This window comes from Gouania willdenowi, chromosome 9, assembly GCF_900634775.1.
Source record: "Gouania willdenowi chromosome 9, fGouWil2.1, whole genome shotgun sequence".
Taxonomy (NCBI): domain Eukaryota; kingdom Metazoa; phylum Chordata; class Actinopteri; order Blenniiformes; family Gobiesocidae; genus Gouania; species Gouania willdenowi.
This window is the reverse complement of record NC_041052.1, coordinates 31500021-31513744: the sequence shown is the minus strand read 5'-3', so window position 1 is coordinate 31513744 and position 13724 is coordinate 31500021. Positions and strand designations below refer to the sequence as shown.

At 37.8% G+C, this 13724-nt stretch overlaps 2 protein-coding genes across 2 annotated transcripts in view; one reads left to right on the top strand and one right to left on the bottom strand.

The window, feature by feature from the left end:
- Positions 1 to 1335: 1335 nt before the first annotated feature.
- On the bottom strand, positions 1336 to 3570 carry LOC114470084 (protein BTG3-like). Its single transcript, XM_028458099.1, has 5 exons — positions 3488 to 3570; positions 2691 to 2866; positions 2336 to 2473; positions 1494 to 1635; positions 1336 to 1398 (listed from the first exon to the last, which is right to left on the bottom strand). Exons 2-5 carry the CDS (start codon positions 2861 to 2863, stop codon positions 1336 to 1338), a joined length of 516 nt encoding a protein of 171 aa, XP_028313900.1. The 5' UTR covers positions 2864 to 2866; positions 3488 to 3570.
- Positions 3571 to 8575: 5005 nt separating this feature from the next.
- Positions 8576 to 13724, top strand: part of pip5kl1 (phosphatidylinositol-4-phosphate 5-kinase-like 1) — a 36650-nt gene continuing 31501 nt past the window's right edge. The window contains exon 1 of the mRNA XM_028458599.1: positions 8576 to 8755. The gene's annotated coding sequence lies outside the window, so the exon portion shown is untranslated. The remainder of the gene's footprint in view (positions 8756 to 13724) is intronic.

Genomic DNA, 13724 nt, shown 5'->3' with positions numbered 1-13724 from the left:
ATTACTTTTGGTCTCAATTATTTTTCACTTCAAAGTCTGGTTGTTTCAAATCAATGATTTGTTCCTTCAATGACGGATAGTGTATTTCACATTTGGAACAGAAAATGTTTAAAATGTTTCGCTGATCTATATTTAGATGGACAATTTGCAAGTTTTTCTTTATTTTCAACCAAAATTTACATTGCCTTTACTCACTTTTGTCATTTTTTACAGGTTAGACACTATGTGTAGAGTATGACAGCACAATTCACTCAAAAACCTCCAGATAATTCTGTCGACAACTTTTTATCAGTCAAACCAACCTCTAGGGGAGCAATATCGGTTCTGTTCAACTTAATTTTACATTTACAATGTTTTTCTGTTGATGCGTTTAAATATAAATGGGAACACGATTTAAATACTACCATTACGGATGATATGTGGGAGTCTATCCTTGGCCAGGTTCACACTATATCAATGTGTGCTCGACACACACTAATTCAATTCAAGATAGTTCATTGTGTGCACTTGTCCAAGGCTAAATTAGCGCGCATGTATCCGGATGTGGACCCAACTAATGGAAAGTGTGGTAGAGCACCTGGTACATTGCTTCACATGTACTGGTCCTGTCCTTCATTGGTCAATTTTTGGAACTCAGTTTTTCACACAATTTTCAATGTCCTGCATCACCAAATTAGGCCAGATCCAACCTGTGCTATTTTTGGTGTAGCCCTGGATCTTAACTTGCTAAAAAAGCAGCTCAGAGTGCTACATTTTTCTTTATTATAGGCCAGAGATTTTATAATGTTTAAGTGGAAAGATTCCACGGCCCCTTCACATTCACAATGAATAAAAGATGTTATGTCCTGTATGGATTTGGAAAACATTAAATAACCAGTTCATGGATCTGAAGATAAATTTGATAAATTATGGCGCCCTTTCCTGGATTACTTTGAAAGACCCACAACTACAGCCTCTGAATACCCCACTGACTCCCCCTACCCCCTCTCCTCCTCAAACCCTCTTTATTTTTGTTCACTTATTTACTTTTATTTATAGGCATATGAGTTTTATTTTTTAATTTTATTGAAATGTTTTGTCTGTGTAGGTTTTGTTTTGTTTGGCAGCTACCAGTAAATTTCTGTTTAATATTTATGAAGTAAAATCAAAGAAAATGTAAAATTGGACATATGTTTATTGTACATTGTTTAAAAAAAAATAAAAATAAAAAAGACCATTACTGTACATTGATATATTGTTCAAAAAAAGAAAATAAAAAAGACCCTCAAAAGATAATGAGGGGGGCCTTGGCTCTGGTGGAGGAGGCACCGGTAGCTGTGCTGAGGCTATGGAATTTTATGAACCATTCCTGACAGCTTTTTTTTTGGGTTCCCAAGCTGGAGCATCTGGATTTAACGCCTGGGGAAGGAAAAGGTTGAAGATCAGTTCAAACATAGAAGCATCAACAGTTTAAGAATAAGTGAGGGGGGTGTGGCTTCTGCTCCCTGGGTTACCTGGCACTTCCTGTTGGTGACGGTGAGGGGGGAGGAACTTGTGCTCCCCTCATCAGATGAACCCGAGTGATAGTCTGATGTCATCTCATCCTTATCGGAGGAAAATGTGGCAATTGAGAAATGGAAATTCTGCTCTCCGTACCTGTGCAACAAAAACACACACACACACACACAAAAACATGTCAGTTCAATGACAAACCATTTACGTTTAATTTAATAGTATGACCCCAGACACACATATCTGACATGAACATACCAATATCTGACCCCTCCCACATATCAGAATAAATGTTCAAACGGCCAGCCCCCCATTTTACAGGAAAAATATCTTGGAAATGTTTGATATGGTCTCAAAACATGAGGGTTTAGTCTGTGTCATTTGTTTTCATTTGGACTTAAGTTTTGCGCAAAATCCCACCCAGTCATGTGTTTACATAGAGCGAGATTATGATCAAGATTGTGTATGTAACACTCGCTGGAAGAATAATTGCATGTATATGCATGATATTGTCCCAAAACATGCATGTGAGGCATTTCCATGTCATATTGGGACCAGATTTTAAATAAAAAGCAAAAACTAAAAAGGTTTGGATTTAATTTTCTGATTCAGAACATGAATTCCATGATCACAAATAATCAGAGGCTTTAATGTATATAATTTTTCTTGATTATCAACTAATATTGTATTTTGTAAAACAGACGTCAAATGTGGGTGGGGCTAAACATAAGCTTGGTTTGACCAGAGTGTATAGTGTTTATGCTCTGAATAAACCAATAAACTAAACCTAGCAATAGAAAGTCTAAAAAACAGTGAAGAATAATTGTGTGTTTTTGTTCCTCACCTGCCACAAACCTCTCCTGGATCCACCCAAAGAGTGATTTCCCAGGGCAGCCCCAGGTCACCGTAGTGAACCCCACTTTCACTGCAGGCACGCAGCAGCTCCTGGTCATATTTGTGGAACGCGTTCACTCTGATGCACCTGAAAAACACACAAGGATCAGCGCTTTTAGCTGCTGAGGCTGACCAGAGGACAGCTAGGGTCACTCCATGTCATTTCAACACATTTTCAGGACATCACATGCACTTTGGTCTTAAAGAATTCTGAAATGTTTACCAATTGTTCCTTAATTATTCAACTATCACACTTTTAAAGAGACGGAATGACCCACAAACCATGGGTGTCCCGCTGAGCGTACCTGTACGCCTGGCCTTTGCTGGGCTTTTCAGGGACCCAGTGTCCCTCAAACTTCTCCTGCAGCGCCACTGTTAGCCTCTCAGCAAACAAATCCATTTTCTCCACCTCCACCTTATTCTTTAATTTCACCAGCCTTTTCAAGAAGGAAACCACCGCTGCAATCTCGTTCCTCATCCTCTATAAGTAAAATAATAAAAATTTATATGATGATATACATAAAACAAATAAAACCAAACTTAGTCTAAAAATGTCAAGAGATAGAAAACCAGAATCCTGACCTAAAATCCCAACCCTATAATAAAATCCACAACATTTTTGTTTGCTTACATGTAAATAACATAAAGTTACTATGAATATCACAAACTGAACAGTTAATCAGATAAATATCAAAAGTTTGATGTAAGTAATAATTATACAGATAGATATTATTTAACATTTCTTTAGTCTTTTGAGTGATCAGCAAACACACACATCTTCTTTCATATCTTTCAGGTGAGATACATTTAAGAATATCATTTATTTTCAAAGGAAGAGAAACAAACTCTAATTTAACACTTGCTTATTAAATGTACTTTTTATCCATAAAAAAAAAATAAATAATAATTAGACATTTTGAAAAACTTTGCTACAAGTTTCATTGTCTGCACTTATGCATGTAAAATTATGCCAACATTAAAACTGACTTACACACAAAAAAAGTAATTTTATCCTTTGTTTTAAAACCAAACTTAATCTGACAAAACTCAAGTAATTCAATCCTGGAAGAAAAAAAAAAGTCATATTGCTGTAAAAACTCACACATTGCTCACGGGGAGCCTCTGGTGGTCACAATGTAAAATGCATATTTAAAATATTACACTTACTTTATTTGTTTGTGTCCGTCTTTAGTTATTGACTCAAATGGGGAGAATAAAACATGTAGTTTATCACCAGACTTTGTCTTAGAACTACTTCAGAAGCTGCTTTCATCTTCTGATTAGTTGTGTTTACGACAGTTAAAAACCATGGCAACCTGTGCAGAGTCTGCGCATGCTCAGATGGTTCTAGCTGTGGTAGACACGTGTGTTGTCTGTCGTCTCCATCCGTGCCTGCTTCATACAGTCTACTTAAATATTCCCTGCTAGGTGAGCTGAAAATATTCATGGTGTAACACTGACTGTACTGTAATTGACTGTCATGGAATATACGTTTTAATGTCTTGTTAAGTTGTATTTTCTGAGGGAATGTTACTATCATGCTAATCGCTGTTTAAGCTAATCGCTAGTTAGCTGGTTATTTATTTTTGTACACAATTTAAGGACTATATTTTTATGTAACAATATCATTTATCTAATTTTTTAATATCATGGCTGAGAAAGGGACTATATAAGCAAAAGCTTATTGGATTTTAATCTATTTTTGCTTTTTTGTTTTGTATTTACTATTTTATTTGCTTGGTACATATGTCAGTTTTGTTTGGGTGAGAATAAATGATATGAGGTTGACTGTATTTCTGTTCATAATATTTTGTTTTATTTGGACTGATAGTAAACTGCTGTCATAACCCGGAAGTTGTGTTATGTTATACATGGTCAAACTTACAGTATACAGTATATATATATATATATCAGAGTAGATGTACAGTATGGATGGATGGAGGATTTGGTACAGTAGTAATTTGGAGCCTTAAGATTTTAAAACCGGCTGCTTTAACATACAGTCGGCCTTATTATAATATGTTATGAAAATTAAGTGTACAGTGCAACATTTTGGAGTAAATAAACATCCTTTAACACGTTACAAAACACTGAACCATTGCTTTAAATAAACCCCAACAGATTGTCTTATTCTGTAGTTATTAGGTGTACTTTCTTAAAGTTGTGCCATTTGTTATGTTATAAATGTTTTGGTAATTGGCTACGTGCACAATATGGCGTCTAATAACTTCCTGTTACAGTTTGTGTGGGCAAGGACTTCTGGTCCCAACGTCCTGCCAATCAACCTGGATTGTTGTTGCTGTTAGCGAAGACATCCAGCGTTGGGAAAAATTAGTATGTTTGGTGTCCAAAAGAGGAGATTGGCCTATAATTATAGTTTCATGATAGGGATGTAACGATTAATCGTAAGGCAGTTAAAAATCGATTCATAGGTATAGAGGTTCACATCGATGCTGTGAAAATTGAATCGCAGTACTTTTTTTAACCAGCTATCCAAAAGTCATGGCGGCGGGCGAAATCTGCTAATACTTTCTTTCTGGCCGCCTTCTACTCTTAAACATATTCATAAATGATTCCTTACCCCTTTAGCACCAAAAGAATATCTGTAATATTAAGTGAATATCTGTAATATTAAGTGAATATCTGTAATATTAAGTGAATATCTGTAATATTAAGTGAATATCTGTAAAAGTCACGTTTTTCTATTAACCCTGTCTGCTAGCGTAGCATCTCTTCTTCACTGCACTTAGCTGCATGCCAACCGACCACTGTGTTACCATCGCCCTCTGCTGGTTCAAACAAATATCTGACGCAAATACAGTGCAGACTTTTTTTTTTTTAAGGTCCAATTGTTAATTCACAAAATACATTTTCAGTTGCACTTTTAAAAAGAAAAACAACTATTATGCAGTTTTGTATTGTTTACTATGGAACCAGAATTTAAATGAATAGGCTTCTTCATTTGTATTATTCCTTTATTTATTTCATTCAAGATTTATTTTTAGTTAAATTGCATTGTTTGAATAGTTCATCAAGGGATTCTTTTGACAATGAAAAATAAAAGGAAAATAGTACAGTATTTTCCCCCAAAAAAATAAAGGAATATTTTTCAGTCATTTAAGTACAGTCCCATTTTGTAAAATTAATCGTGAGAGAATCGTATCGTGAACCCAGTATCGTGAATCGAATCGTATCGGGAGTTTAGTGAATCGTTACATCCCTATTTCATGATACTCACGATACCCACGATACCCAGCGGTGCCAAATTGTAACGGTTCCTACTATATTATAAATTCTACACGATGGTATTATCGTGGATTACGATACTACTGGTACCAGTTTTGCTACATAGTGGCTGCCTCTACTCTCCTTCTGGTTTCTCACTGCACAGTCTAAGCTCACTGCACACTATTCACTTGAAAACATCCCAACATGGCAACCATTGCAACCGAACTCCACAGCTGCTGAATGATTGGCTGTTTGCCTGCTACTGGTGACGTCCGGAGTTATGATAGGCTGTTTCTGCATGCTGGGTGTGGCCGTCTGTTAGCTGATTGGCTGTTCATGTGTTTCTGCCGGCATGAAGGAACTGAAGACAGCTCCGCTTCAACAGGAACTTTTATCAAAACAAACAACAAGCTAGAGTTCTGTCTCACCTGGACACGCGCACGGCTTACAGTCACAAACACGACACAACTCATGGCAGAAGCTCCGGGCCCGAGCGGCGAGTTTGCCGCGGCGGCGTTGTCGTCAGTGGCATCACTAATTTTGCTCAAAAAACCAAACTCCAAAAGTTCATTTGGAACTATTTTGGCTTTATAAGCTCTTGCTTCGGCCCACTCCTTTTGAGCAGAACTTTAACTGCTCAAATAAACAAATAAACTAAACTAAACTAAATTAAACGAGGCAGAGACAGTAAAGCAATAGGAGATCCACTGTGCAGGTGCTGTCACCAGCTATAGGAGCCAAAGGAGGGAATACTTTTTTGTTTGTTTTTTCCACACAGACTCAGAGCAGTCTTTTTTTTATTTTTATTTTTATTTACAGAGATATTTGCAATCTACAAACAATATTTACAAATTATATACATACAAAGGAGAGATCACATCCAATCTCATAAAACACCAGTGTTGTCATAAAATGCATACAAATATAGTTTTCTCAGGGAATCAGTTCCTGTTTATTGTATTTTATTTTCTATGGTTTATTATGTTGGAGATAAAGCATTATTGTCAAATATATATAGTTTAGTTATTTATTTTTTTTGGTCGACTAACCGCGACGTGTGCCATAGTCTTGGTCGACCAACCATTTCCTTGGTTTCCTTGGTTGACTACAGCCCTAGTATTTTTGTTTTGTATGCATTTTTCTCATTTTGTGTTTTTTTTGTTGCGCATTAGCAGTAATTTTGCATATTTTTGCTGTTTTGTATAGTTTTCTGTCATTTTGGTAGCTGCCAAAAATTACACCATGTCTGTTGTTTTTGTGTTTGCTTTGTGTGTTGTTAGTCAGTATGTGCATTTTGAGTATTTTGTGTGGGATGTTATGAGTAAACTTGTGTATTTTTCTTTTCATTTTGTGTTTCAGAGTCATTTCTGTTCTCATTTTGTTTTTTTTTCTATTTTTGTTGTTGTCTTATTTGTTTTTTGTGAGTAAATGTGTGTGCATCTCATCTGTTGTGCTTTTGTGCAAATTTTTTTGTAATTTCTATATGTTTTGAGTAATTTTGTGTTTTTTGCTGTTTTGTGTCTTTTTGGCCCCATGTCTGATTAGAAACAAACCCAGGAAACATCACATCCTCCCATTTAGACAAAACACATACAAACCAGCCTTAAATCTGAGCAAAATGTTTTATTTGGGTTTATTTTTCGTCTTTGGCTTAAATCCATCCAGTTTGACAAAAAATGTACAGCACTTGGACAGGACTATGATACGAAAATACACAAAACCATTACAAAAACACACAAAACAACTAGAAAACTATTGAGTTTTGAGCTGCTTTCAAATGAAACCCACAATATGACTCCATAAATACACGAAATGACAGAATAATACTCAAAATGACAGAATATTACACAAAATGACTCCAAAAACATACAACATAAAAGTGAAATGTATACATATTGATAACAAAAATACACAATCACTCCAAAAACACTCAAAATAAAAGTAACATATAACGATAAGAAAAATACACAAAATCACCCCAAAAACATGCAAAATTACACACAGGGCCTGTACTACGAAGCTAGATACAGTAAGTTATGCCTGGATTCATCTACTTTAGAGGGCTTCACATAACCAAACATTATCCATCAGAGAGTTCCTTTATTACAAAGTGAGATATTAACTCCAACCAGGATCTTCTAACAATGGACAGCTCATTTTCCAAGAGAAGGTGTTCAGCCTCAGTTATCACAAAGATTTAGCCCGAATTCTAGATTTGTAGTACAGGCCCATGATGAAGGAAAATATACAAAACAACAAAAGTACACAAACTAAAAATAAATTATACATAATGATAACAAAATGACAAAAATACACAAAATTTATAACAAAAAATGGACGGGTGTCGTGACACAGACTGTAACCGGACTAAATGGTGGTCCGTTACACACGTAGACGGTGATCGATAGTGAAGTGCACCTGATCGGTGGGTGTGTGTGTGTGTTAGGGCTGAACGATATGGACAAAATTTCATATCTCGATTTTCATGCCAGATATCTCGATATCGATACGATATGATATGACAACGGGTTCGATGAAAACCAGGCATTTTTCAGAAAAATAAAAACATCATAATACAAAAACATGTGGAAAGTGCAGTTTTATTTTTAAGAACTCACTGCCAGTCATCAACATTAAGATAAATTATGAAAAATTTTTACTGCAGCTCTGCTTTAACAATAAATAACAAATGCAGCAGCTGGTGGAACATTGAAAGTGCATTGAAGTGCAACAACATTTATATTCTTCAAAAGATCACATAACTGTATACAGAAAATGCATTTGCTACTAACAGAACAGAGGTAGTTACAGGCAGCACAACTTCTACAGATTCTTTTCCAGGAACACTAGTTTGTTCACCATGTCTGGCTTCAGACAGGACCTCTGACAACTGTAACCCATGTGAACTCGAGGCCAACTTCCTGCCATGGTTTTATTGTGACGAGCCCGCGCTACACCTTTAAAGTCCCTGGCTCCTCCCCCTTCACTCTTGTTTGCTCCACTGAATGCTGTGATGGCTGCTCTCACTGTGGCGTCTGCATGGTCGGCTTACTGATTGAAAATCACCACTGAAACAAAACCTTCATAAGAAATACCTGGATGAACATCTTCTCCTATAAACTAGACATCTCTCCACTCACCGGTGAGTCGTTTCACATTGTACTTCAATGTGTTTCATTACGTATTTGGCGGATTTGTGGTGTACCAGACTCCATTGAAATTCCTGCAAAATTAAGCCACCATTAGCTGCGGAACACACAGGGTCAGTCTGACCATTTGCACTTTTATTTAAGTAATCCTTTTATTTTCTAATTTATAATCAAAGCCGAATTGTTAAATGAATAGTATTATAGTAAAATAATACTTCGCTTTTTGTAGTTTTAATTGATTTTGACCATTTCTGTTACTTTTTGAAAGAAATGCCCATTCGGCTATGTGGTCTTGAATAGGCTTTGACCTACTAAATGAGATGATCTGTTGTGCTACAACAATGATTTATTTGAAGAATCTATTTAAAACATGCATGTTTAATTTATGATATGACTTAGCTTTACAGCTAATGATGTTGATTTAAAAGTGCACTTTATTCCCTTTGATCTCTGAATATATAGAATGAAGCTTCAATTTGATTTACCTTGATATGGATTTTTCTGCTATGATTTATAGCATTTATTTTATTTATTTAACAATGACAAATTGTTTAAATGTGCTAAGGTGAATGTATTTTCTGTTTTAATATATACTTAAGTTAATTCCTTTTTGACTGATTGTTGTTGACCTTGTTTTATAGGTCAGGTTTTTATGTTAGTCCTGGATCACCTACCACTCTCGACCACTAGATGGCGAGCCACCACCCAACCACCGCTGCATCGCGGTAGGAATATTTGATCTTTTTGTTTCCTCGGACACTCGGACCTAATACTTGGAATATACCCTGGGGACCTTTTCTGTTTTGTATTTTTTCCCCCAATGCGAAAGAACTTTGCGAAACCCTTCGCTTTCCAACTTGGCGAAATCAAACAAACTGAACTGAACTCACCAAAGGAAATGAACCTTGAACTGAACTTTGACTACAAGTTTTGAAAGAAGAAAATATTGTCTTTGTTTTGTAATTGTATTTTGGTTTTTTGTTTATTGCCTATACCTGATTATTAATAACAACTAAATAATATATATCAATATAAATTGACCCCATATATCTTTACTATATATAATATCTTTAATATACATATACTAAAACGAAATCCTTGTTTCTGTGTCCAATTATTCACACACCTTGGCTCTACAGCCGAACCTATTTCTGTTGACCTTTTTCGCAGTTAGTTCCTGAGCCCTAGTGTGTTATTGATTTGTTACACAACTCACAATGTTGCCTGATGCACTAAAAATTCTCTCTGAGGGAGAGCTGGTGGCCTGCATGCACAAGTATTTTCTTGCCATGTTGCTGAGCTGGGGAAAGTTGACTTTGTGAGTTAATCTCCACCACAGAAGGGGGTCCTCTTCGTTGTCAATTGTGGGGGACTGCATGTAGGCACTCAGCTCAGCTTCTATGGCAGCAGTGGGATCGATTGGTACTGTTGCACTTGTGGTGGATCTTTTGAAGAAACTTCCCAATGACTTCTTAGCCTTTTTGGTGGGTGGGGGTGAAACTTCTTCCACTCTGGTCTCTCTGCACTCAACAGAATGCTAGAAAATAGTAAAAACAACACACACAGAAAAAAGAATTTAATTAGTTTTATATATGAATGATCATTACTGTATGAGCTAAATTTAAACTTAAATATTTACTAAAATATAAGATAATGCATTTAAATGGAAGGAACTGTTTTCATTTACTCCATTCAAACCATTATTTTTACCTTGTGTTCCATCGTCTTCATCTCTGACACCAGTGTCTTGTATCTTGGATCTAAGAAGGATGCCACATCCAGGAGCTCTTGTGTAACTCTCTCTTTATACTTGCTATTCAAGTACTCCAGAATTTTCTCTTTTAAGGACTTGGTCATGTCCGTATCACCCTCCTCTGGTGCCAAGATGGTTGTTTTAAACAGGCTGAGTACTGGTTTGATGTGACAGAGCATCCGTGAATTCAAGCAGTGGTCCCAGTGCCTTGCTGACTGACTCCAGCACATCCAGAACTTGATATCCAAGAATTAGGTGCCGGGTGTTTCTGTCCTCTGAGAGGACCTCATGGAGTGCTTTCTGCTGCTCCAGAATCCTGTTAATCATGAGCACCCTAGACCCCCATCTAGTTTGACACTCAGTTATGAGTCCATGGACTGGAAGGTTGAGGCATTTCTGGGCTTGCTGAAGTGCCACTCTCTTTTTCCAGCTGTGTGAGAAGTGGCACACCAACTTTTTGCAGACACCTGTTGCACGGCTGATCAGGCTGTCACCTTTCACTGCATTTTCTTGGAAAAATAGATGTACAAAATAATTAATTATTATATTACAACAGCTAAATAACCACATAATAATGCAGATTGTTCTCTCTCTCTCTCTCTCTCTCACACACACACACACACACACACACACACACACACACACACACACACGCACACGCACACGCACACGCACACACCTCCCTCTTTCTGTCTGAAAGTAATTAAAAAATAAAAATAAACATAGCAAAACGTACCTATTGCCAGGTGTAGCCTGTATCCAAAGCACTGAAGGCGCGTCAAACCATTCGCCTCCAAAGCCTTTATCATGTTTGATGCGTTATCAGTCGTTACGCAAACTTGTTGGTCCTCCTTCAAGTTCCAGTCTGCTAACGCACCTCTCATCTCCTCCGCTATATTATCCCCGGTATGCTCCCCGGGGAAGAATGATGTCTGCAGACAGCGGGTCTGGAGTTCGAAGTTTGTAGTAATAAAATGGATCGTTAAACTAATGTAAGGTTCGGTTGTCCGGCTCGACCACAGGTTCGTGGTTGTGGCGAAATGATCGATATCATGGAGCACGGATTCAACATTCATTTTACACTCATTATAAAGTTTCGGAATGGCCACTTGATTAAAATGTGTTCGGGATGGTATTTTATAACGCTTGTCCAGCGTCCGAACCATTTTTTTAAAGTCTTCTTTTGAGACTGTGTACACAGGTACCATGTCTTTAGCAATGTGGTATGTTATAGCGTCGGTAATTTCTTTATGTCTGGTGGACGTCGACTCGTACGGCGTAACGCTACTGAACGCATCAGCAATAAAACTTTGCTTTGGCTTATTTTGGGATGACTGAGAAGTCCCCGGTGTTTCTCTCATGGTCATGCACTCTTCATGCAGCACACGATGGTGTTGCTTCAGGTGGTGAAACATGTTTGTTGTGCTACCTTGCTTAGTCGCAATTTTTGCAAAACACGACCTGCACAACACCTCACTCTGGTTAACATCGTCCTTTCTGAATCCAAAATACCTCCAAATTATGGAGGATGATCTATGTTTTGGCACCAAATCAGATTCTGCACTGCCACCGGCCGCATTATCTCCCGCACTCATTTTCTTTCTTTCTTTCTTTTTAATTTATCCGCTGTCTCTGTCGTGTGTGCGCGCGGTGCATTCAAGGGCACTCGTTAAAGTGATGTTTGTTGTAACTGCCAGAGTTGTATGCAGGGCGAGCGGGAAGAGGAGAAATCTATATCGTCTAAATCGTTACTTTTTTTGATATTCATATCTTGAAAGTTCATATCTAGATATAGATACGATAACGATATATCGTTCAGCCCTAGTGTGTGTGACTCTCTACCTTGGACACAAATCTCCTCCGTTGGTTCTCTCTCACACAAGCGCGCTGCTGATAAATGTGCAGCTTTCAACACAGCAGCCATTGCCGTTAATAACTTCCGGGTGAGGTCTGTCTGGTCTAAATAGCGAATGGTCAAACTAACATGAAAATAAACGTTTCGAAATGTCATCACCAAATAAAGAACAGTAAAAAAAATTTTCCTCAAAAGAGAAAAGAGAAGTCCACAGGAGCTTTTACATGCACTGGAAGTGAGCTGTGCTGTGAAATTGATATAGATGGTGCACTAGCGCCCCCTCACATCCTGAAGTCAAAAGCTGAATAGGTTTCATTTTGGGGCTGTCCAGAAGTGAAATAAAATTAAAATAAACATTTTGAAATGACCAAATTACTCCAAAATAACAGATACACACCATCAGGGTATTTGGAACCCGTTGACCGAGTTTCAGGTTGAACTCGCACCGCATCAAGGAGATATTTGCTCCACACACACACATCCACACAGACCTCCCTTGCTTTTATAGGTAGATGTTGACATGAATGTTGATCTCTGCCCACCATGATAAAAGTATCCTATCTCTGATCTCATTCGATTGGAAAAACACTCATTGGATTTGTATCAAATATCAGTTCAAAATGATGAGTTTTATGAATCCACATCAGAGCTTGGGGGGGGGGGGGTGTGTGTGTGTGTGTGTGTGTGTGTGTGTGTGTGTGTGTGCGTGTGCGTGTGTGTGTGTTTTATTATTTTCCTATGACTTCCTGTGTGTGTTACTCTTGTCCTATGCCTGGTGCTCACACAGTTCCAAACAGAGCTCTGCTCTGTGAGGCTTTCTGGGACTTTCCCACATTTGCTTATTGTGTGCAACTGTCAGGGCATTGATGGCTTTCACTCTCACTTCCTGTTTCTCTCTAACTACTAATAAGCCATCAGCTGAAGAAATGAAAGTGAAAGGATGCAGAATGAGCTCCTTCTTGAGAATCAGCAGCTTTGATTCAGAAATGGCTTCTTTATTCACTTTGTTTACTGCACCTAATCACTCACCGTGCAGGTGATTTGTTCTTTTCTGTGTTTTGTTTGTTTTTGTTGCAGTTTTTTTTGTGTACTCTTGTTGCTGTTTTTGTGCTATTTTATTAGGCCCGAGCGCCACGAGCTGGCAAACAGCCTTGTGCTCTCGTAGTGGCCATGCTACAAGGGAGGAGGTGGAGCCTATGCGAACGCCACGTGCCCGTCAGTGACAACGGACTATTGTCACGTCGTAGGCATGCCCCCGCGTTTTCCGAAATTGTACAGTTCATTGGATTATTTTTCTTCCTTTCTTCCTTTCTTCCTTTCTTCCTTCCTTCCTTCCTTGTGTTGGAACCAACTC

What these genes read in the sequence shown, in the direction of transcription:
- LOC114470084 (XM_028458099.1), bottom strand. Translation starts at nt 2,863, where the DNA reads ATGAGGAACGAGATTGCAGCGGTGGTTTCCTTCTTGAAAAGGCTGGTG. An exon ending in AGCAAAGGCCAGGCGTACAG is followed by an intron (nt 2,474 to 2,690) that starts GTACGCTCAGCG and finishes TGTGTTTTTCAG; the next exon opens with GTGCATCAGAGTGAACGCGT. An exon ending in TCACCAACAGGAAGTGCCAG is followed by an intron (nt 1,399 to 1,493) that starts GTAACCCAGGGA and finishes TTCCTTCCCCAG; the next exon opens with GCGTTAAATCCAGATGCTCC.